This window comes from Phymastichus coffea, unplaced genomic scaffold (assembly GCF_024137745.1).
Source record: "Phymastichus coffea isolate CEN01 unplaced genomic scaffold, Cenicafe_Pcof_1.1 PCOF00002, whole genome shotgun sequence".
Taxonomy (NCBI): Eukaryota; Metazoa; Arthropoda; class Insecta; order Hymenoptera; family Eulophidae; genus Phymastichus; species Phymastichus coffea.
The window spans coordinates 4379063-4405364 of NW_026706813.1; the positions used below are offsets into that span (position 1 = coordinate 4379063).

Consider the following 26302-nt stretch of genomic DNA (forward strand, 5'->3'; position numbering starts at 1 on the left):
AGAACAGACGTCAGGACGAACACCCACGATAAACAAAACACGAGACATGACTGAACTGCTAAGGCTAATACAAGAAACGGCGACAAAAATGGCCGAAGCAGCAAACATACAAAAAAACATGAATGATGATACAAAAAAACATGACAGTGAAAACTGGAATCAAGACAATTCTCGAGACTGTGGACATTGCGCTGCACAAGCGGATGGACACAGCTCCGGAAGGACACCGACGAGACAGCAACAAGACAAGCACGACGACGAACAACAACGCAGAGACGCCACAGACGAAACGGAAACGTTCGCTGACCGGAACCACGCCGGAGCCCTCACAAAAGAGGCCACCGACGACAGATTCGACCAAAGACTGGCAGACCGTTACACGGAAAAAAACAAAAAAGAAAACGGACGCAAGGAATCGACCTGACAAGACCAGACCGGCCCACCAGAAAAGGGGACTCGCTGTCCTCGTTAAACCGGGGACACACGCGTCGTACTCCGATATCGTCCGAAAAATCCGGACAACGATCGATCCGAAGGAGAGTCACGTACAGGTGACGACCCTGAGGAAGACTAAGAACGGTCTGTGCCTATTGAAGCTGCAGGTAGACGCAGACAAACCAGACGGACGCGACGTGTTTGAGCGACAGATCCAGGAGGCCATCGGGGAAGCGGGCAGTGTCAGGGCTATGACTTCCAAGGTACAATTGGAGATCATGGATCTGGACTGCGTTGCGACTCCGGAAGACGTAACGGACGCGCTCAGACGAGAGTCTGGGCGAGACACAGACTTTCGGGTCCACATTTTCGGTCCTAACCGCGTTGAGCAGTATATGGCGGTCTGCGAAATGGAATCGCGAGAAGCTGAGGCGCTGCTGCGGCGCGGTCGGATCGGAATTGGCTGGGTGCACTGCCGCGTCCGAAAAAGACTGACGGTGACGAAATGTTACAGGTGCCTGGGCTTCGGCCACGTGAAGGCCGAATGTACGGGCAAGGACAGGACAAAATGCTGCCGCAAATGCGGCGCATCCGGACATTACGCGACGGAATGCAAAGGAGAACCGGTCTGCCCACTGTGCTCCGAGGCCGGGCATGGGGACGTCGCCCACCTCGCCGGAAACGGCAGGTGTGCCGTGTTCCGGGCCGCGCTGGAGGAGTGCAGGAGGCGTGCCGGAAGACGGACAGAGTAGTACAAGGAAACTTGAATAGAAGTAGGACTGCAGACATGCTCCTACCGCAGATAGCCGACGAACATGACGCGGATATTCTGATCCTGTGTGAACCATACAGGAAAAGGATGTCCCAGACATACATTACAAACAGGACAGAGACCACTGCTATCTGGGTAAGGGGCGCCGCTCAATTTAGAGTCTCCAACCGCGGAGTCGGGGACGACTACGTCTGGGCTACAGTCGGCGCTGTCACTTATGTCAGCGTCTACTTGACACCCAACTGCACCGCGGCGGAGTTCGAAAGGAAGGCGACGCTGTTAGAGGACGGGATCAGGGACCTGCCCGGAGATGTCATCGTTGCGGGGGATCTTAATGCGAGGGCGATCGAGTGGGGAATGAACGAAACGAACCGACGTGGACGACTGCTGCTGGAAATGGCCGCAAGGTTGGACCTAGCAGTAGTAAATACGGGACACACGCCGACGTACAGACGACCAGGGATTGGAGACTCCATCCCTGACGTGACGATGACGTCGGACAGAATCCTGTCACGGCTGAGGGGGTGGCGGGTGGTCGAGGACTATACAGCCAGCGACCATCAATACATCGTCTTCGAAGTGGCGGGACGGACAGAAACGAGACAAACGAGAATCCACCAACCCCCGCGGTGGAACCTTAACAAACTTGACCGACAAAAATTTTCGGAGGAGTTGACGGCGGCATCAGCCCCGGGGTCGAAGATTCCTCCTGAGCTAACGGGCCGGCGAAGAACGGAAAGACTGACAGACGAGACGGCGAAATTAATAAACAACTTGTGCACCAGCACAATGACGAAACGACGACAGATACAAAAAAGACGACCACAATACTGGTGGACGGACGAAATAGCCGAGCTACGCAACATATGCCTGGCAAATCGGCGACGTGCGACGAGGGCTGGAGGTGGACTCGAAAGGGAAAACCTTCAGGCCATATACAAAACAGCACGGAAGACGCTGACGAAAGCAATACGGGACAGCAAGACGCGATGCTGGAGGAAGCTCTGCGAGGAGGTGAACGAGGATCCCTGGGGAACCGGCTACAAGATTGTGACCGGGAAACTAGGGGCCCGAGTCTCACCGGAACTTAAAGATGCCGAAACAGCAGGACGGATTGTTGACGGATTGTTTCCGACGCACTCGATTAGGACAAACGTGATAGATGACGTGGACGCACAAATGCCCCCCGCTTTTACCGCTGAGGAGCTCATCAGAGCAACGAATGCGATGAAGACGGGTAAGGCACCGGGACCGGACGGAGTACCATCCGAGATCCTCCGGCTCGTGGCTCGTCTACGGCCGGAGATACTTCTCGACCTGTACAATACGTGCTTGACGACAGGAACGTTCAGCGATCGGTGGAAGGAGGCGAGGCTCGTTCTTATTCCAAAAGGTAGGGGCGACCCTGGCACTCCTTCGGCCTACCGGCCGTTGAGTTTACTTGACACTACTGGTAAACTCTTTGAACAATTACTCAGACCGAGACTGACGGACGCGATACAGGCCGGAGGGGGTCTCTCAGATTTGCAATTCGGCTTCAGGAAGGGTCGGTCGACGATTGGAGCGATCCAAAAGGTGATTGATTCTTTCCTGGAACTAGACAGACACTGCCATGCGGCGCGACCCATTGTGCTGCTAGCGACGCTCGACATCAGAAATGCTTTTAACTCGGCCAGGTGGGTGGATATCTTGGAGGCGCTGAAAAGCAACTTTCGGATTCCACCGTACCTGCTTCGGGTTGTGGAGGATTATCTGAGAAACAGACGAATAACGTACGAGACGATCGAAGGACAGGTAACGAGACAGGTCACCGCTGGGGTGGCTCAGGGGTCGATACTGGGACCCGACTTTTGGAATGGTCTATACGATAGTCTGCTTCGGCTTGGGATGCCACTTGGAGTGACCCTCGTCGCCTACGCTGATGACGTGGCGGCGGTGATCACGGAGAGATCTCCCGAGCTGGCGCAGCTGACGTTGAACCAGACCATGAGACGAGTTGGACGATGGATGACAGAACACGGACTGCAACTCGCAACAGAAAAGACGGAACTTATGCTTCTCACGAGAAGACGCATACAGACGATGAGAGTGGGTACATAACAAACGGAGACCAAAGGGGAAGTCAAGTACCTTGGGGTAACCCTCGATACGAAGATGACCTTCTGGCCTCACATACAGAAGACAGCCCGAAAAGCGGCAGAGAGGATAACATCCTTGAGCCGCCTGATGGCAAACACGACGGGACCGAGACCAGGAAAGCGGCGACTGCTAATGGCGACAACTCACTCGATCTTCTTATACGGCGCGGAAATATAGGCAGATTCCTTGAAGACAAAGAAGTACTGTAAGACAATGACGATGGTACAGAGACAGGGCGCTCTGCGAATCGCTTGCTCCTACCGAACAGTCTCTACGCAGGCTGTCCTGGTGGTGGCGAGCGTAATACCCGTGGATCTTTTTGCCTCGGAACGCAAAAGGATCTATGGGAGCAGCGCAGACATAGGACGAAAGAACGCGGCAATCGTTGAACGCGAAAGGACGATCGACATGTGGCAAGACCGATGGACAGAAGAACGAGGTAGCAAATGGACGAGACGACTGATACGGGACGTGAGACCGTGGCTTGGAAGGAATTTTGGTGATGTGAATTTTCACGTCACCCAGCTCTTGACGGGCCACGGGTACTTTCGACGGTACCTCCACAATATGAACCGAGTACGAACACCCGACTGCAAGTATTGTGGACACGAACGAGACGACGCGGAACACACGTTTTTCGGGTGCGACCGCTGGACAAGACTCAGACGAGAACTAGAGACAACAGTTGGCAACATCACCCCCGATAACATTGTAGAGGTGATGCTGCATAAACCCGAATGGTGGCGTTTAGTCGCTACCTATACGGAAACCATACTAAGACGTAAGAACGCGGACGACTGTCTGAAGGACGACTGAGCAGACGGATTGACGCGACGTAACGACGCACGGTAAAACGATACGAACGAAGGAACACAGACAGAACCCCCAGTCAGAAGTAATATCAACATAGTCCCTGGCTGGGGGAAGGACAACAAGGAGATGGCGGTTTAGTGGGTAGGCCTGTCTTTTTTTTTTGGGGAGTCCCACATACCTCCTTAGATCAAGACTAAGGGGAATCCGCAAAAAGGATTCCGCAACTCCTTGTAAAAAAAAAAAAAAAAAATAATAATAATAATAATAATAATAATAATAATAATAATAATAATAATAATAATAATAATAATAATAATAATAATAATAATAATAATAATGCCGGGCTGGTCTAGTGAGTGGTAACACCTCACTAGGCAAATGATAGCTTCCAACGTCCACGACGTGCCCGGTGGAAACGTTGTCCGTCGCGTCAATACTCTGAGCAGCAACGCTATAACGGACGCGGTCAAGAGGAAGATATGGCTTACAAATGACGCCAAAGATAATGGTATTCTGCTGATGTGTCCAGCCATTAATCACTTATACATATACACACACACACTACGCAAACACTCACACACACACGCCTTCTGGCAAACCAGGGAAGTGAATGCTCGGCGACCCTATAAACGGGTCTTACCGAAAAGCGGATGGTCGGAGACTCCTATAAACGGAGCTGCCCGAAAGCGAGTGAAGGGGATCTCTCTAAACAGGCTCTCTCCGTGAACGAAGCCCGGTTTCGCCTATGGGCACTTACATAGCATAACGGGATACAAAACTATGAAAAATGCACAATGAAAACACTCATGTACCTCAAGTGGTAACTCCTTCTCAGGAGGAATCTACACCGGGCTCCGATCGGGAGAAAGCCCCGGTGGCCACGGGCAGCGGCACGGATTTTGAGGGCCGTACTTTGTGCACGGGAATGGGGAGAATGACACGAAAAAACGACACGAACCTACTGAACTTACCGAGACGACAGAAGACGGACAGTGTGTCAAGCGGCGGCAGCGGGGTGAGCTACTTCTCTACCGCTGACAGCCAAGAACCGACGACAGGACGAACACCGACAATAACAAACGATACACGAGACGTGACGGAACTGCTGCGGCTCATACAAGCGACGACGAATACGAAACGGCGACGAAGATGGCCAAGGCAGCAAACATGCAAAAGAACATGAACATGACAGAGAAGACGGGAATTAAGACAATTCTCGAGACTGTGGACATCGCGCTGCACAAGCGATCGGACACAGTTTCGGAAAGACGTTCCCAAGACAACAACAATACAGACAGGACAGCGGCGAATAACGAAGAAAGGCCACGGACGAAACGAAATCGTTCGCTGGTTGAAACCATGCCGGAGCCCTCACAAAAGTGGCCACCGACGATCGAACCGACCAAGGACTGGCAGACGGTAACACGAAAACGATCAGATAAGACAAAAAAGAAAACGGACGTAAAGAATCGGTCTGACAGAGGCGGACCGGCCCACCGGAAAAGGGGTCTGGCTGTCCTGATCAGGCCGGGCACGGACACGATATACTCTGATATAGTACGGAAAATACGAACGACGATCGACCCGAAGGAGAGCCACGTGCAGATGACAACCCTGAGGAAGACCAAGAACGGTTTATGTCTTCTGAAGCTACAGGTAGACGCAGACAAACCGGACGCACGTAAGATGTTTGGACGACAGATCCCAAATACGATCGGGGAAGCGGGCAGTGTTAGGGCCATGACCTCAAAGGTCCAATTGGAGATCATGGATCTGGACTGCGTTGCGACTCCGAAAGAGGTGACGGACGCGCTTAGACGAGAAACGGGACGAGACACGGACTTTCGAGTCCACATTTTCGGTCCAAACCGCACTGAGCAGTATATGGCGGTCTGCGAATTAGAATCGCGGGAAGCCGATGCATTGCTTCGGCGTGGTCGGATCGGAATTGGCTGGGTGCACTGCCGCGTTCGGAAACGACTGACAGTGACGGGCTTCGGCCATGTGAAAGCTGAATGCACAGGTACGAGGGTCGTTTGAAAAGTCCGTGCAAAAATAAAAACTACTTGATTTTTTTTAATAAATCTTTTTTATTTTTCAACATAGTCTCCTTTTAGGCTTATACGAGGTGTGTTCAAAAAGTAAGGTGACTTTGTATTTTTATAAAAAAAAGGATCGTTCACGCAAAAATGGCGAGGGAACTCTGCGCAGGCGCACTCCCGGACAAGGTAGGTTGACGTGCTTACGGCACGTAGATAACAAGGCGTCGTTTGACCGAAATAACAAATAGGTTTGATAGGTTAACGGTTAAACGGCAGCCTGTTACAATATACTCAATTTCAGTTCAGAATTCTACAACTATTTATGAAAATCTAAGTTTATAGTAGGATTTCGCTTACGTAAAGACTACATACGTAAAGAATACATTGAAAATATGTACCAAATATTTAAGAATAATGTTGAGAGATAATAAATTTATAAATTTATTTTCTCAATAATACGTAACTCTCTTTTTCTAAATTCAATGCAGTTAAATGAAAAATTGTAACTGCCATCCATTTCCCGAAAAAATTTTTGAAATTAATTAATATAGTTTGAACATGTTATTTGAGGTATAAAAATTCACATATTTCATTATATTTCTGTTATTCACCTATATCAAAATTAAAAAAATTTGTCTCCTCGTGCTTACATAGACGTATAATATCTATAAAACGTTGACGGTATATTTCTAGATCTAGATTATTATACTGATCGCTACAGTACTACATATACTCGTACTCTATATGAATACATGTATACGTACGAGATACATATATATATATATACATATATATGAATTGAACATATATCAATATACTTAACTTACAATTATGTGAAGTGACGGATTGAACTATTTGTTTTATATAAAATATATGCAAGTCTGAATGTTTAGATTTTAGATCAGTGACTGAAACTCTTTCTCTCACAACACAACTTTTTAGTAATGTAAAATTGCATGCAAGTAAGCTACAAAACTTAGAAATATTTGAAATAGATTATCATTTTCCAAAAGTAGTTGTTGTTGGAAAAAGGGCTCTCATAAATATGAATTAATATATCATTAATATAATGAAGAATCTAAAAAATGTCTTGGATACCTGTGTTAAATCATTGTAAAATTTTACGCCTTCTTGCAAATTATTTTTCAAATCCTTGAATACATCATATGCAGCAGCTAATTTACAAAGCATTTGCTCTCGAGAACTCCCACATGATGATTGTTCCTTCGTAAACTTTTCATGTGTTATCTAGAAAAAATTATGTATTAATCATTCATGACTCTTATTCTATTGATAGCTGAAACGAGTTTCAACTGATTTTTTAGAAAAATAAAAATAAATTAATGATATATTTTCTCTTAAATATATATTTCTACTGTTATACTGCCTATTAAAAAAGTATAAGTATACTATGAAGTAAGTATACTATGAACTATGAAATATCACACATCTTATTATCATGGTGGCACCGCAAATTAGGACTTAGTTTCTGATGCCGAGGGTATGTGACCAACTTCTGAACGGCGCCATTGTCAATTATTTCGAAAAAAAATTTGTTATATGTTTCATCTGCCGCACTGGTAGGACGGATCCCACATAAAATACATGTCTAACTATATTGATACATAGATATATAAGTGTCTTTAAGCACAATTGTGACGTCGGGGTCACTCTCAGATACGCTGGGAGTAAGCGTAAACTCACGGTTGATCTGATTTGGCTTGCGTGCAACGCATAAGCCAGGAGGAGCAATATTGTTGACTCACGCTTAACGAATTTCTAGAAAGAAAGGGGAACTAGAGATTGAGAAAAAAGGAAGGATAGGAAGAAAAGATAGCCACATACAAAATTTATTTATTTTTTATTTTATTAGATTGCTTTATACATAGGCTAGGTACTCTCTGCTCTTTGAACTCTATCTGTTTCTCTCAATTCTAGATGCATTTGGCTGACTTTGTTGAGTTCTTGGCACTACTCTGCACTACTGATTCATCTCAAAAAATTTTTCTATCCTTCTGTGTTTCCTGCAGCACTGGTCCCGCGGTCTTGTACAGAGCTTTTTATAAGCAGTGGGTGGTTGGGTGGAAATGCTCTTCTTCTGGCCCATGACATTATGACGATTAAATTTTCTATATTGATGGGAAAATTTTTCTTATCCGATTTAGTATTTGTAATTGGTCGGAAGGCGTGAGTTTTCAAAAAGAGATAAGGCGGGCTTTTCTTAACTTGGGTCTTTTTCTTTAGAGATGGCTCTTAGAGTGCCACGTTCGAGAGCTAGAGTGACGCTATGATTTACAATTATTTGCAAAAAATCGTAATAATTAATTTTAACGATACATGGTGATTATTTAATAGTGAGGGAATTATTATAACTATAAATTACTATTAAATAATTAACTATTATAAACATTTAGAAAAGTCCATAAACTTCAAAGAGTTATAATAAAATGCATTATAGTTCTATTGTTGTTTTCGCTTAAAACATGATTGCTTAAAAATGAAATTATTTATTAGTTATTTTGTTCTTGCATGGATTGAACTGGATAAATAATATATCTTAAAAAGATGTAACACATACGTTAATAATTTTGAATTCCGTATGGGAAATAAGTCCGAACAACGTCGCGTCACAAATTATTTTAAGGGGAAAGTCTCGGAAGGCACATTTGCTTCGTCACGGAAAATTAACGAGGGCTTATGTCGTCCGGTAGTATCGACAATCGCGATTTACCTAATTACAAGAGAAACAGGTTGCACAAATAAACTCATCATTTCGGATATATTTACACTTTATTAAAAACAGCAATTTACATACGGCGTTGACGTGTGCGTCGGCCAAGTCCGGGCTAGTCTGTTCCGTGCGAATTAACGCACAGGAAACCGAACATCGCCTTACAACTGTTCCGCGAATTCCCGCGAGTGCAATACGAATTTACGCATGCAGCCACTCGTTCACGTCCGGCCGATACGATGTCCGTAGAGAGAGAAATCGAGGCGCGCACCGAGAAACGAAAAATGGTACCTGACCTTAGGAGGGAGCGCTGTTGTAAAAGTCCACGTCGGCTGGGTGCACTATGTAGTCCTCAAACGGTGGATCTCTAGGTGGATGCAGCTGGTCTTCCTTTTCGATGCTGTTCACTCGATGGCAATCAACTATTCACGCACTTTTCAGTCGCAAGGCTCAACTAGCTCGGAATTCGTTGCTGGTCAAAGCCCTACTACTCCCGTGATCTCGCGCTTTCCGCGACGTCTTACGCACCCCTCTCTATAGGTACCCAAAACGGCCGAGCACCGCCGGCTACGCACACACGTGCGACTCATGCCGGCGACACTACTTCTCTCTTACCTCCTCTGCTCCCCGCTCTCGCTCCATCCTTCCAACTCCAGGCATCTCCACCGATCAGGAATAAAATCTGCAACAAAGCCACATCGTGCGTCGATACTCGGTTTTCCTCAACTGAGACCAATGTGGCAGCGGCTCAGGGGAAGGCACGCGGAAGAGAGAGAGAGGCGAACAGGGCGATCGAACTCAACGATCGATTCGCCCGTCACAAAGATGCGCATAATGGTTATTAGAACAATCACTATTTGATTTCCTATAATAGTAACTTACAAAATTGATTAAAACCCATTTAATATTATGGATATTCCCTTAGTGTTTTCTTTATTTTCTGACTAAAATGATTTTCAGAATAAGAACTCGATTATAGGTTTCAGGAAGCTATAATTATCTATTAATAATTGAAATAAGAAAAATTTCCGAATCTTAACAATTTTATTTCATTCGATCTTAATGGTAAATTGCAAAGTTTCTTATAAAGAAAAAATTTAGTGGGAAAAAAAGATAGATTGTATTTTTATGGCCCCTCTTCTTATTGGCGGGAAAGTGCTTCAAGATATATACGTGATGATCATAAGCTCGTGTCAACACATGCGAGTTAGACAAAGCAGGATAAGGCAGCGATTATAAGACCGGGTACACATGTTTGGGCCACTATCAGGTTTTATATCAACACGTTATTCCAGATGTGCTTTCCTCATGGGAAATCTTAGTAGCGACTCTCAATCTTGCTCTTTTTATATACCTTGAAGTTTTTCATTCCATTCTTAATATTAATTTCTATTAATTAATTAGGATTAAAAAAAAACTAAATTGCAGCCGGCTGTCACACAATAATATTGTAAAATGAAAATGTTTTTAATAAAAAAACAGAATTCTAATTTCATCATTATGGGTTCATAAATTACTGATTCTTGACTATGTTATAACAGAATTCAGGATAATTTACATACAGATTTTAGTGGATTATGGTTCACTATATAATAACAGCAGATTTAAAAATAACAAATCTACATGCAGGCAACGAAAAACACTGAAAATATACGTATCTAGATCCTAGGAATATCGGAGGTCTTTGTACAGAGTAAAATAATTGAAAAATATCTTATTAACGGTCGTAAAGAATGGAGCTATAATATAAACAGTCTACATTGAACCAACACTAAATTAACATTTGTATACTTTTTAAGTTCAAAATAAAGGTAATTGATATATTTCAAAACGCGCTTATAGTAAAAAAGAATGTATAGAAAATATGAGAGCGTGCAGAAAAAGTCAATAACGAGGCTTTTCGATAAAGATCATAAAGAATTGACTAATACTCAGGCCACGAGCGTATCGTCGTTTTAGTATATATTAAAGCGTAATCTGGTGGTCGAGTAATTGAACTATACTCATCAATTATGTCTCTACAAGTGGGGGAAAAAATATGCAGGCGGCAATATAGGAAAAAGGAATACACTCTTGATTCACGAAGAAAGAATTCAGTCGAGTATGCGGATTTGAACTCGAGTTAAGATAAATTAGGGTGTAGAGGCTGAAAAAAAATAGAGAAGAGCAGACAATTTAGTAAATATTGCGCAGTCAGAGCGTGTGATATTTATTTCATTTGAAATAATAACAGAACGCAATTATTGACCTAGAGGTTTCCTCTACGAATGACGTAGGTTTTCTCTACGGGGAAGTGGATATATTAATAAACTTGGTTATAACTATTGTGAGATGTGGTGTCAAAATTTTCGAGCCGAGAGCTAGCATACTCGCAGTCAGGTCGTCGAGGCCTCTGCCTTCGGAGGTCTAAGTTTTAATCTCGTTCTGAACTTCTCTTGAAGTAACATTTCATAAGTAGAAAAGTGGAAATAAAAAGATATTTGTAATGCGGAGGATGAAAATACCGACTAACATTTCTTGTGTTATAGGTGGGAACCGATTTGTAACTATTGTATAGGGATTGTTTTTCAGCGGAGAAAAATAAAAACGGATAGAGTAAGAGTGTTAGAAATCCTAATATCATGTAGTGTACGCTATTTAAACTTAGGGTTGTTCTGCTTGTTAAAGTTGATTGGAGATTAAAATTCTTATTGTTTTATAGTGAAGGTAGGCATCAGGATTTCGAGTGTTCTTGGCACGCTTAAATGCGGCATCTCTTGAACGCATACGAGAGCGAAATTGTTCTGAGACCTATGGATTTCTTTTGGGAGAGATGTTTATTAAACGCATCGGTGCAAACTCGTCAAACGATTCGAAGACGACTGACGAAAAAATGCGCTTTAGGGTATTAACTAAGGGTGAAGGAATATTACAGAAGAAAATAGAGTTATGGTGTTGAGAGAGCTTTTACATAATCAATTGGATTAGGACAGAATTGTCAATTTTATCGAAGTGATCGTGAGGAGAAGGTTTCACAGAAAGCAGAGAAAGCAATAGAAAGTTCAATTAAACCATGAAATGGGACAATAAAAGGAAAGAGATTGTGAAAAATTTTATGTAGATATAGTATGGTTTACAATGAAAATGTTAAAAGTAGTATGAGTAATAGAACCATTATCTGTGATAGGATAACATGTTAGTTGAAGGAAGACTTGTGGAAGAAATGATTTCTAGCAAATCATGGTCATCTCTGAATTTCAAAACTCTAAGAACGACGATGGTAGCCTGGTAGAGTGTGCTATTGTAATTCAAGGGTAGACCATGCACAAGAAGCTCCGGTTTTTAAGTCATCACATGCATGTGTATTGACCGCACAATCTGTGGCATAAATTTACGAATTTCATTGTGTCTTTGTACATTTAGTTGAGCTTCCGCGTAGAAATGAGCCGGTGCTTTATTTATACGGTCATTTTGTTGATGCATTGTAGATATAGCATTTGAAATTTACTGTGGTTTCTATGGTGGTGGGAGCTGAGTGATAGAAAGCACTGCAAGTTCAGGAGACGGCTGAACCAAGAGTGCACAAGGTTGCTAAGCAGTTGGCAATAAAGATGGTGACGTGGGAGAGGCCAATTGCTTCTTAGCTAATTGAAGGAAATTTTGCGTGTGATTAGTGGGTGTGATGAACAATAATAATATGTGATTGGCAGTGAATATAACTTAGACTGGTGTGAAATCATTGTAACAACGGAAATTAGATTCATTTTGAAATTCTGGTCGCAGTCGCGGATAAATGTAGACAATAGGGTATAAGTTGTTACAAGTGCTGCAAAGTAATGTATTGTCAAGACTTTGCAAGCACAGGTTGCACTTTAAACAAGATCGCTTTCACATTAATTCGTTTTTAATTTGAATGTTTCGATTTGCATGCGCAAAACTGTCGATACGGTAAATGTGAATCACCTACTTACAAATCTCGGGATGGATAATATCCAGTAAGGAAAAAGCGAATTGCAAATAGTAGGATGATTAGGTTGCGTGAAATTTAAATTTCGTGCAGTCTAGTACGCAGACGTAGAACTATTTTTGAATCCAGTGAATATGTAGGCTGAAGCATGACTGTGGTGTTGGTTTTGGCCAAAAAACTCTCACAATCAAAGATGAATGAGCAGGTCCATTATCGTGATGCAACATCCACGAATTGTTTTTCCAAAGTTCCAGAAGTTATTTGCGTATTACCTCTCGTAAACGACATACAACTTCAAGGTAATACTCCTTATTGTCCGTATGACCTTATGGTAAGAATGCCTGATGAACTACGCCACAGTAATCAAAGAAGACAGTGAGCAAAACCTTGACATTTGATTGAACTAGGCGTGCTTTTTTGGGTGTTGGCTCTTTTAGGGTCTTTCATTAGGACGACTGGTCTTTAGTTTCGACATCATAAACATATACCCGCGATTCATGAGCAGATATAATCCTTTTGACAAAATCAGGAAATTCATTGACTTCATTTAACATCTCCTAAGCGATGATTAAGCGACGGTTCTTTTGATTAAAATTAAGCAATTTTGGAACGAATTTTGTTGACACACATCACACGCTCAAAACATCCAAAAAAAATATCATGGCATGAGGCAACCGCTATGCCAACATCTTCTGCAACTTCTCTGATGGTTTTTGACGATTCTATAACACAATTTCTTTCACTGCTTCGTTTTCAATTGTTATTGATGTGCTGGGACGTCCAGGGCGAAATTCGTCTTTGACATTATCTCGGCCTTCTTGGAATAGCTTACACCACTTATACACATTTTTTATACTCAGAATAGACTCACCGTATGCAATTGTTAAAATTTCAAGAGTTTTAAAGCATTAGATTCCATTTTTTACACAAAATTTAATGCAAACTCTTTGTTCCATTTTTTTCGATAGAAGAAAATTGCCGAGCACATCAAAAACGAGTACTTCTAACCTTTGACGCCTCTGCCAGAAAAACAATACGTACTATATAGTCAAAACTATGAATATATGATCGTGGCGAGTGTACCAACACAACAACAACAGAAATTCAAAACTTGAATGTACGTAGCTCGCGAAAATTGATAAGTCACCTAACTTTTTGAACACCCCTCGTACGTGTATGTTCTGAAACAACAATGAGGTCATACAGTAAGGGTGCTGCATTCTTACAGTATCCTTTCTCCCATTTCTGTAGCATGGAAACTGCTCCCTCTGGAAACAAGATATGCTTGCTTGGCTGTTAGGTCCTTTCGAGCGTTGCAGCTACCCTTGCTTAAAAAAAAGTAAAAGGGCAGTCTCTCAGCTGCTTCCGCATAGATACGTTGTCTACTCCTCCATTTCTACCCAAGCACCCCCTCTTCACACTAATTCCCGTAGTTACTATTATATATAGGTAGTTAGTATTGTTAGTTTTTATATCAACAAATAATTGAAAACATTTTATACGTAATAATAATTATATTTTAAATTTAGTTTATTTATACATTGAATGATGAATACTTTGTCTATAAGCTTTATGCTTAGTAGTCAATATAGCTATTCCAAAATATTCCTTAGAATTTTTATATAAATTTATAAAATTCACACTCAAATCTATTTATTGTATCAATTCCTTCTAATTTACCTTATTTTTGTGTTTCTAGAAGCCAATGACACAATTTTTGAACATTTATTATATAAAGATCAAAATTTTTCTTCAATTAAAACGTATAATTTCATTTAAATTATAATTTTGAATTCATCAACGCAAAGAAAAGAAATATAAAACAAACTAAAATTAATAAAATTAGCTATCACAAACTAATAAACATATCTGATAAAATCAATTAGGATAATTTAACAAATTTAACTAATCCAAACCTAGCAACGAATATGCTATTCAATAATATTAAGAGTTCTATACATATTGCTCAATCAAGCAAACCTGATAGAAATAATAAAAAAAGTATGATACCAAGGAAAATATGGATAACGAGGGCCACAATTATATCATAAATAAGTAAAGAAAAACTTTATAACACCTGTCAAAAGAATTTCCGAGGGCTAAGTAAATGTCATTTTTGATTTTTTTGTAGCGTTATGTTGGTACTCATGTCCCTTACTTATGCTGACAAAGTCGGCCATTTTGAATGTTTAGTTCATTTTTGACAGCTGTTTTGCTTGGATATGTTTGATTCGTCTTCGATTTTTGCCTATTCTAAAAAATGGATCAAAGAATCTGTATCAAATTTTGTGTGAAAAACAAAATAAAGTACGCGGACGCAATCCGAATGTTGACTGTGAAAATGGTGAAATTGTTGACTGTAATATGGTGAAGCTACCTTGGATCAAAGCAACGTTTATCGGTGGTACAAAATGTTCTCAGAGGGCCGAGAAGATGTGAACGACGAACAACGTGCCGGACGCCCGAACACGTCAACAAGAGACAAAAACATTGATAAAGTGAAGAAAATAGTATTGATCAATCGTCGAATCACTGTTAGACAAGTTTCTGAGGATCTAAACATATCGATTGGCTCATGTCATTCGATTTTAACCAATGATTTTGGCATGAGTTGGGTCGCCGCTTCGTGCCAAAATCGCTTTTCGAATCGCTTCGAAATTTGTGCCAAAACTGCTCAATTTCGACCAAAAATAGCATCGCGCTAACATTGCTCAGGAAATGTTGGATTCGATCCGTGACGACCCAAATGTGCTCCAGAGGATCATAACTGGTGAAAAATCATGGGTGGAAACCAAAGCTAAATCATCCCAATGGAAGCTGCCGCATGAGTCAAGACCGAAAAAAGCGCGCCAAGTTCCGTCGAACATGAAGGTTTTGTTCACAGTTTTATTTGATTACAGAGGCGTGGTGTATCATGAGTTCTTGCCAGAGGGTAATACCTTGCTCACACATCGTTGCTTGTGCGCGAATATTTGGCCAAAAACAACACAGTAATGGAGCCGCAGCCACCGTATTTCCCAGATCTGGCCCCCTGTAACTTTTTCCTATTCCTAAAACTGAAGAGGCCCATGAAAAAACGACGCTACGCAACAATTGAGGAGATAAAAATGGCATCGAAGGAAAAGCTCAACAAGATCACAAAAAATAATTATTTTAAGTGCTTCGAGGATTAGAAAAAACGTTGGAATAAGTGCATTATATCCGAGAGGGATTATTTTGAAGGCGATAAAATAGATATTCATGAATAAATAAATAATTTTTGAAAACACAAAATTCGCGATACTTTTTGAACAGACATCATACGTTTTCTCGCTGGTTAGCCGAGAAAACTCTTTGGTCGGCACGCGTCGGAGACGCTGTTGGCGCTCGCTGAAGACGCTGTCGGCACTCGCTGCCATAACCGACGCTCGTCCACTGTTCTCGTCTTGGCGCGGGGAAGGCTATCTCGTACTTAACGAACTCGGGGCCTCATGCTCGGATGTCCTCTGTTATACCGAGGTTCTTCGGCGTATCGTTCCACAGAACCTTACAGCACGTCGGTACTCGTTGAAAAATGTGCACCTTATGTCACTCGCTCTGATGCGCAGAAGAACACGCATGGTTGGCAGTCGTGATGTCATTTTCCTGGATCTGCCTAAGCGTCGCTGCACCAGAACCTCGTAAACCGTGTGAGTTTGAGGATAGATGCGATGACACGTGTGAACAGGAATAGACTGCTGGCACACGTAAGCGTCGCCCCTCTTTCTCTCTCCCGCATGCTCTCGCTCGCGCCGCTTTTTGATCCTCTAACGACCGATACCGGGACGGTCACGCGTGGTCTAGATTCGCGAGACGAGTATTACTCATTACAATATATTTATCACTGAACCAATTAAAATTTTAAATATAAAAAAATATTTTAGCGATAGTGTGAAATAACTAAGTGATTGAATAGTTAAACCACCTAAGAATACTCGAACAGTACCTGCAAGAAATCTTAAAAGCATATTTTTTAATGCAACAAATGGTCTTGAGATTTGAGAAATCATTAAAAGAATGAAAATTAAAAATAGAGGAGTTGATAGTATAAAGACTAAGATACTAAAAATATTAGTTAAACGTGTAAAACTAGAACTTGTTAACATAATAAATAGAATTATTACAAAACAAATATGGCCTACCTTATTATATAAGGCAGAAATCATACCCATACACAAAACAAATAACAAACACATACCATCAAATTATAGACACATTTTACTGATATCTAACTTAGCAAAAATTTTAAAAAAATAATTAACTTAGGAATAATAAAATTTATAAAAGATTGTACTATAAAAGATTAGTACTAAACTAGATGCGCTAAACACATTACGAATATAATCTAACAGAAATTTAATTTGAGAGATCGAATTGCAATCACTTTATTATATCTATCTAAAATTTTTGAGACAGTTCATCATAACATTTTACTGGACAAGTTTTGCAATTATGGAATTAGAGACGTCGTTTATAATTTAATCAAGAGTTACTTAAGAAATCAAAAGCAAAGAGTAATAATTAATTACACGTATAATTATACAGAAACAGTGGACATGAAAGTACCACAACTTACTCACATGTCTCAAGATACTTTCACTTGGACCATTGCTCTTCATATTATACATTAACAACATACTAACAACAATTCTAAACAAAACAATACTCTCTTAAGCAGATGACACAACCATTATAGTAACGAGCAAGATGTTGCAGAAAGTTGAAGACAAAATGAACAACCAATTAAAAGTTGTAGGTTGTTGGTTTGCATTGAATAGACAATCATTTAATAAAGATAAAACAGCCTATATAGAATTTAGTAATACGAGGGTCGTTTGAAAAGTCCGTGCAAAGTCAGAGAGATGGCGCTACTAGTGCGTATCAAGGTTATTTTTAGTTAGTGGCATATCTTGGAAGAGCACACACCAAGTTTCAGCCAGATCGGCCAATTACTTTGCGTTTTACATTCGTTTTAATCAAAGAAATCGAATGGTTGTAAAAAAAATGGACGAAAAAAAATTTCGTGTATTGATTAAACGTTACTTTTTCAAAGACAAAACGCCTCAGGAGATTAAACAGAAGCTTAAACATTATGGTGGTTGTGCACCTTCGATTAGAATGGTTTATAAGTGGTTTCAAAGTTGTCGGAGTGGCCATATGAGCACAAAGGCGCTGAATGTTCTGGACGCCCTGTTGAGGTTACCACTTCAGAAATCATTGATAAAATCCATGATATGGTGATGGCTGACAGAAGAGTGAAGGTGCGTGAGATTGCTAGTACTGTAGGCATTTCGAGAGAATGGGTACATAATATTTTGCACCAACATTTGGACATGAAAAAGCTATCCGCTAGATGGGTGCCGCGATTGCTCACGATTGACCAAAAACGAGATCGTGTGAAATGTTGCAAGAATGGTTTGCAGCTGTTCCAACAAAATCCGCAAGACTTTAAGCGTCGTTTCATCACTATAGATGAAACATGGATACATCACTACACTTCTGAAACCAAAGAACAGTCTAAACAATGGGTTACCAAGGGGAAATCTGCTCCGAAAAAGGCGAAGACAATTCCTTCGGCCGGGAAGGTTATGGCGACTGTCTTTTGGGATTCGCAAGGAATAATCTTCATCGACTATCTGGAAAAGGGTAAAACAATTACAGGCGAATATTATTCATCGTTATTGGATCGTTTGAAAACCGAATTGCTAGAGAAATGTCCACGATTGGCCCACAAAAGAGTCCTCTTCCACCACGACAATGCGCCAGCTCACGCCTCAGCAGTTGTGGCCGCAAAACTGATGAAGATAGGAATCTAATTCGTTTCACATCCCGCCTATTCTCTAGACTTGGCTCCGTCGGACTACTATTTGTTCCCTAATATGAAAAAATGGCTGGCAGGGAAAAGATTTTATTCAAACGAGGAGGTGATTGCAGAAACGAATGCCTATTTTACAGACTTGGACGAATCCTATTATTTGGAAGGGATTAATAAACTAGAGCAGCTCTGGATGAAGAAAAGGATACTATGTTGAAAAATAAAAAAGATTTATTAAACAAAATCAAGCAGTTTTTATTTTTGCACGGACTTTTCAAACGATCCACGTATATATATATATATATATATATATATATATATATATATACACATATATACAAAGCAGTACTCAAGCCATTCTGGACTCATGGTATCTAACTATGGGGAGCTGCTTCGAACTCGAACATCGAAATACTGGAAAGGTATCAATCGAAAGTCGCTGTCGGCGGACAACTTCAGAGCAATGTCTGACGCTGTTTAAGCGCAATCTGAAGGAGTTTCTGCGTCGTTTCGTGACAGTCGACGAAACATGGATCCACTGGTATACACCAGAGACCAAGGAATAGTCGAAACAGTGGACTTTACCAGGCGAAAGTGCTCCGAAGAAGGTGAAGACTGCGCCATCGGCTGGAAAGGTAATGGCCACCGTTTTCTGGGATTCATAAGGTATGATCTATATCGACTACATGGAGATGGGCAAAACGGTCACAGGACCGTACTATGCCGAATTAGTGGGCCGATTCGATGTCGAATTGCAGAAAAAACGGCCCCATTTGGCGAAGAAAAAAGTGCTTTTCCACCATGACAACGCACCGGCTCACTCTCCTCCGCCGTCGCCATGGCCAAATTGGTCGAATTAGGCTACGAACTGCTGCTCCATCCACTGTATTCTTCAGATTTAGCCCCGTGCGACTTCTTTTTGTTTCCAAACTTGAAAAAGTCACTCGCCGGGCAGAAATTTGAGTCGAATGAGGAGGTAATCGCTGCCACGGAAACCTACTTTTCAGACCTTAAGGAAACGTATTTTTCAGACGGACTAAAAAAGTTGGAGCATCGCTGGGCCAAGTGTATCGAACTAAAAGGAGACTATGTTGAAAAATAAAACGCCAATTTTCCAAAATTTTCGTTTTTTTTGTAGGCTAAGTACTTACCGGACCACCCTCGTATATGAAAGAAAGACTAGCTTATAAAAGTAAATTATTCTACACCGATTGTAATATGTCAACTATTATACATTTGAAATATACATTATTAATTTCTACATTCGAATTCGTATTGAAACTATTGACTCGCGTTATCATAAATGAGAATTTGAATTGTATATTATCAGATTTCATGTATAATGAATGTAAATCACTGAAATCATCAAATCGAGCTGAGCATGGTATAATCATAATAAACTTTGCTATAAGTACTAACTAAATTGATGTAACGTATTTTATTGTCACTTGGATCACTGAATCAATACTCATTATCGAAACTGTGCCATAACTTCAGAATACCCTAATAACCTAGTCTAAAAATTCGAAAAAACCTTATTACAGACCCCCATAATACGATTTTGCAACAGATATGAAGCAAATATGGATGATTAAAAAAGTATTTCTTATAGGATAAAGCATAACTGGACACCTTTAAATATCTAACCTATATATACTGATACCGTAGGTATTTAAGCAGACGTCAGTTCAACGATGAATAGTTTAACCTAAAACGGTGTAAGAAACTCTTACAATCCAATTTTATTGATCCATGGGTCCGGTAACTTTGAGGTAGGCGCTATGCTAATAAGTTCACTTTTCATCCACTATGTGGTTACCATCTTCATTTAGTGGAATAGCAGAGTTTGTTCTACTTCACTAGAGAGCTCAAGGGATGCAGTCGAACGGAATAGTTCTGACTTGATGACGGATGCCGGAGAAGTCTTCAAAATACTGAGAACTCCTTGCAAAGATAAAGTCAATTGTTTTTGTTTTTCGATACATTTTAAGCGTTTATATATTTATTTGTATTTCTGTTTCTTACTTAATTATATTTATTTATTTTTCATTTTTCTTTTTTAATTATTTTTATTGACTTATTTTTACTTCTTATTTATGTTTACTTCATAAATCGGTAAAGTTGCTATTGTTCAATTAAAATTTTATTTTCAATAAAATTGAAAATCTTTATTCTTGTATTTTTGTGAATGGTAGACTTTCGTTAATTATATTAAGTTAGTTTGGAAAATGAAAATACTAGCTCTGTCTAATCAAGACATTTTTTTAGCACTTCGTATTAAACAGCTTTTTAGATCAACCAAATTATTGTACAAAGAATATTTTAATAATGAATTGACCAATATACCACACTGGGAAAGTGAAAAAAAAGGTGGATATCATTTGGTACTCCCATAGTATGGCAAGAACCAAAAAATCATGTTGGTGATTGCTATTTTTGTTCATGCCATGATGGTAAACATACGAGGTGTGATCAAAAAGTAAGGTGAATTTTGAAATTTAGCGGGCTACGTCCGTTCGATCTTCGACTTTTTTATTTGGTTATGTCGGTACACTCGTCTAGAACATACGTTCCAAATTTCAGCTTTGTAGTATGTTTGGTTTGTTTGTGAGAGGCATCAAGGTTAGAAGTGTTTTGCGTCCTCCACGATTTGCTGCTGTCTAAAAACATGGATCAAAGAGTTTGCATTAAATTTTGTGTGAAAAATGGAATCAAATGTTCCAAAACACTTGAAATGCTGAAAGTGGCATACGGTGAGTCTACTTTAAGCCAAAAAAATGTTTACAAGTGGTATAAACTCTTCCAAGAAGGCCGAGAAGACACCGACGACGAACCTCGTTCTGGACGCCCCAGCACATCAACAACTGATGAGAATGTTGAAGAAGTGAAGAAAATAGTGTTGGGAAATCGTCGAATTACCATTAGAGAAATTGCTGATGATATTGGCATCTCATTTGGTTCGTGCCAATCAATTTTGACGAGTGTTTTAGACATGAGACGTGTGTCAGGGAAGTTTGTTCCGAAATTGCTCAATTTCGACCAAAAGAAACGTTGCATGAGCATCGCCCAAGAGCTACTGAATGACGTCAAGGATGATCCAGATTTACTCAACAGGGTTATAACAGGTGACGAAACATGGGTATACGGTTATGACGTCGAGACTAAGACTCAATCGTCCCAGTGGAGGCATTCTGGATCACCAAGACCAAAAAAAGCACGCCAAGTTCGATCAAATGTAAAGGTTTTGCTTACAGTTTTCTTTGACTGCAGGGGCGTGGTGCATCATGAGTTCTTGCCACAGGGTAGAACAGTAAATAATGAATATTACCTGCAAGTTATGCGCAATTTGCGCGAAGCAATCCGCCAGAAACGTCCGAATTTGTGGAAAAATAAAAATTGGCTTTTGCACCATGATAACGCCCCTGCTCACACATCGTTGCTTGTGCGTGAATTTTTGGCTAAAACCAACACAGTAACGATGCCACAGGCACCGTATTCCCCAGATCTGGCCCCCTGTGACTTCTTCTTGTTCCCAAAACTGAAGAGGCCCATGAAAGGACGGCGTTTTGCCACGATTGAGGAGATAAAGACGGCATCGAAGGATGAACTAAACAAGATCACAAAAAATGATTTTTTGAAATGCTTTGAGGATTGGAAAAAGCGTTGGCACAAGTGCATTATATCCGAGGGGGATTACTTTGAAGGAGATAAAATAAAAATTGATGAATAAATAAATATTTTTTGAAAAAAATAAAAATTCTCCTTACTTTTTGATCACACCTCGTATCAGTACCTTCAATAGCAAAAATAAACACCCTATTAAATATGCAAACGTATACTTTGTTACAAAACCTACTCCTCATACGCCTAAAAATCCCGTTCCTATTCCAAAACTCAAAGTGGAAGCAGAAGAAGAAGAAGAAGGCGACGTAGAAAAAGAAGAAGAAAGAGTACAAAGATACAAAGATAACAAAGATGAAAATGAATTTGAAGTTATGTATCGTAGAAACGAACTGCGCTCATCGTTTGGTAAACCTTGTACGTTTAATGACTTGAATCGAGATTTAGGGAATTTGAAAAAAGAGTCTATGCTTCAAGATTGCAAGAAAAATATACGCTTTCTCCCGAGGTAACTTTTACTTGGTACAAAAATCTCGAGGACAAATTTCTAAAATATTTTACGGAGGCGGAATCATTAAGTTTTTGCAACGATGTTTCAGGTTTAATGGCTGCTTTAGATCTTAAAACTTATAGTCCAGACGAGTGGAGACATTTTATAGATTCATCTGCCCGCAGTTTAAAGGCAGCTTTCCCTCATAATGGAAATCTGTATGCGTCCGTTTCTATTGAATATTAAACAGTTTTAGATGAGAAATATGAAAACATGAAACTGCTTCTTAAAAAAATAAATTACAAAATCATAAATGGAAGATATGAGGTGATTTTAAAGTCATATCCATACTTCTAGGCCAACAAAGTGTATACACCAAATACACATTTTTCATCTGCGAGTGAGATAGTAGAGCTGATAAGGAGCACTGGGTAAAAAAGAACTAGTCTAGTAGGAAGAGTCTAATACCCGGATCCATGAATATCCTTCACGAAGCGTTAGTTGATCCAAAAAAAATTCTATTACCTCCACAGCATACAAAATTAGGTCTAATGAAGCAGTTCGTAAATACGCTCGATCAATCAAGTGCATGTTTTCAGTATAAACATAAAAACTTAGTGACGCAAAAATAGAACTAAAAATTTTTTTTATTAGATCTCAAATTAAATAGCTGTGAAAAGATGACGATTTCAAGAAAACTATGTCTATCAAAGACAAAAATGTCTGGTTTTCATTTGAAAAAGTCATAAATCGTTTACTAGGAAATAAAAAAGAAAACAATTACAAAAATCTTGTAAAAGATAAGTTGGACAAATTTAAATATCTAGAATACCATATGAGTCAAAAACTATATTTTTTGCATGACCATTTCGATTTCTTTATGGATGAAAATTTAGGTGATGTAAGTGATGAGCAAGGAGAGAGATTTCACCAGGACCTACTAGCTATTGAATCTAGGTATCCAGGATGATGGAATTCTGTCATGATAACTGCTATTCCACTAGACGAAGATGGTAGCTACCTAGATACGGTAACTAGGCTAGACTGAAAGGTCAGCACAGTTTGTGAGAGCGTGATATATACTCAATGGGTTAACACTCTAAGGCTCGGCCAAAGTTCATGATAGGAGAGTAACCCTTTCCGACTATTTGACTTCCTCTTTAAGTTTCGTTTTATTGGATTTTACCGGCGATAAGTATGCCCGTTATGAGTTGATACGGTCTCTCTATGCTAGAAAGTGTCTTGTTTTTTAGCAAATCGGTAGAACTAGGTTGCCTTGCCTCTAATGGTTAATTACAGTACTACAATATTACAAACTATATAACTGTGCAAAAGATAGTGAGTTCGAGCTCCAGCCATCTGAAAATTTTCAGAAATGGAATTTTCATATGTTTGTTAACGTGATTCCGATGTTTCCAATTCCATCTTAAACTATACGTCTAGTCATAATGCGTGTAAAACTTTTTCCTTTTGCATCATTTAAAAAAAATGGTAGAAGAAATGGTCTACATACTCATAACTATAGGAAACTAAGACTAATACGTACTGATATCTAGTGTACATCTGCAGCGTTTATCGTGTACTATACTTAACGTCACAATAATAATAATAATAACAATATATGAGTAGGTTTAAGGATGAATAAATAAACATTTCTATCGAAATATAATTGAATTATTTATTTGTTAGATAATGTATTTATGCACTAGAAAATTCTATACAGTTTCCTTCTTTATAGTTTAAAAATAATGAAAGTTTATCAGCATTTTCTACCACATTATCCAACATATTTTGATTTTCTATAATTATAGTCGACACGTTAATTGGTAAAAACAATTGAAATTCATTATTAATCTCAATGACATTTTTTTTTACTAAATCATGTTTCAACTTGTTTTACTTTGGTAATCATATAATTGCAAACTTTTACCAATTCACTAATTTTTTTGGTAGGCTTAAATTATGCTCAAGTAATGATATTCAGCTGCGTTGGAGTATACTAACGGACTCACAGATATCGAAGACGCAGTGAGGGATATATCCGGAAATACGATCGTGGCGGGCGATTTTAACGCGCGGGCGATTGAGTGGGGTATGCCCACGACAAACGGACGCGGACGGCTACTACTAGAGATGGCCGCGAGGCTGGAACTAGTATTGGTGAACGAGGGAAAGACGGCGACATTTAGACGACCGAGGTGGGGTCAATCTATACCAGATGTGACCTTGGCCACAGACAGACTACTGACGCGAATAAGAGGATGAAAGTGATCCCTCTACGATGGGACACGAAACACTTGGACAGAAAAGAACTCGACAGACTACTGCAAAATGCATAGCCTTTTACGAAAACCACTCGAAGTGGTATGGACCGTAACTCGGCGGAGAAGTTAGCTGAGAAGGCGGAAAAATACCTCCGTCACCTATGCAACGCTACGATGCCGAAAAAACGATACGGACGCGACCGGCGACAGATGTACTGGTGGACGCAAGAAATCGCAGACATCAGACGCGAATGTCACCGGCGACGTAGACAAGCACAAAGACAAAGAAATAGACATGATGAAGAAGCCTCAGAGGCATAAAAACTTGCCAGAAAAAGGCTGAGACAAGCTATAACGGACAGCAAACGACAATGCTGGACACGACTGACAGACGAGGTGGACTCGGATCCGTGGGGGATGGGTTACAAAATTGTGACCCGGAAACTAGGCGTTCGAGCTCCACCGGAGACAAAAGACGCTAGGACAATGGAAAAGATAGTAGAGGGTCTTTTTCCAACGCATCCTGACAGAATCGTTGACACGAACACAGACGAAGAAATAGAATGTCCTTGCTTCACAAGGGAAGAGCTTATACGAGCGACAACCTTGCTGAAGATGAACAAGGCTTCTGGACCAGACGGTATACCGGGTGAACTGCAACGGTATGTAGCGACTCGACGGCCCGACATACTCTTGCAGTTGTACAGTGGGTACCTGACAGCGGGTGTTTTCGGTAAACTCTGGAAGAACGCGAGGTTGGTACTCATTGGCAAAGGCAAGGGAGATCCCGATAAGCCGAATTCGTATAAGTCCTTGAGCCTCCTCAACACGACCGGCAAATTATATGAACTGCTACTGAGACCAAGACTGAACGCGGCGGTGCAAGCCGCTGGCGACCTATTAAACCGATAACACGGCTTCCGGAAAAAACGCTCAACGATAGAAGCAATCACAGACGTGAGACAGGTAGTTGACAGAATGATCAAGATTTGCTACGGAGCCAGACCTATAACGCTCCTAGTAACATTAGACGTAAAGAACGCCTTCAACTCTGCTAGGTGGGTGGATATTCTGAGAGCACTAGACGGCTTTCAGATGCCCGCGTACCTTCTAAGAGTCTTGAAGGATCACTTAAAGGACCGAAGACTGACGTATGAAACGACGGAAGGACGGAAGTACCGGACAATTACAGCGGGGGTGGCACAAGGATCTATAT

At 40.6% G+C, this 26302-nt stretch overlaps 1 protein-coding gene across 5 annotated transcripts in view; it reads right to left on the minus strand.

Annotated features, from left to right (window-relative positions):
- The window catches only part of LOC131663161 (apoptosis-linked gene 2-interacting protein X 1), a 1103979-nt gene that overhangs the window by 241700 nt on the left and 835977 nt on the right, over nucleotides 1-26302 (minus strand). For all 5 annotated transcript variants that reach the window (XM_058933370.1, XM_058933362.1, XM_058933344.1 and 2 more), the window contains one exon: nucleotides 7300-7449. In XM_058933370.1, coding sequence (XP_058789353.1) covers nucleotides 7300-7449 — 150 coding nt within the window. The remainder of the gene's footprint in view (nucleotides 1-7299; nucleotides 7450-26302) is intronic.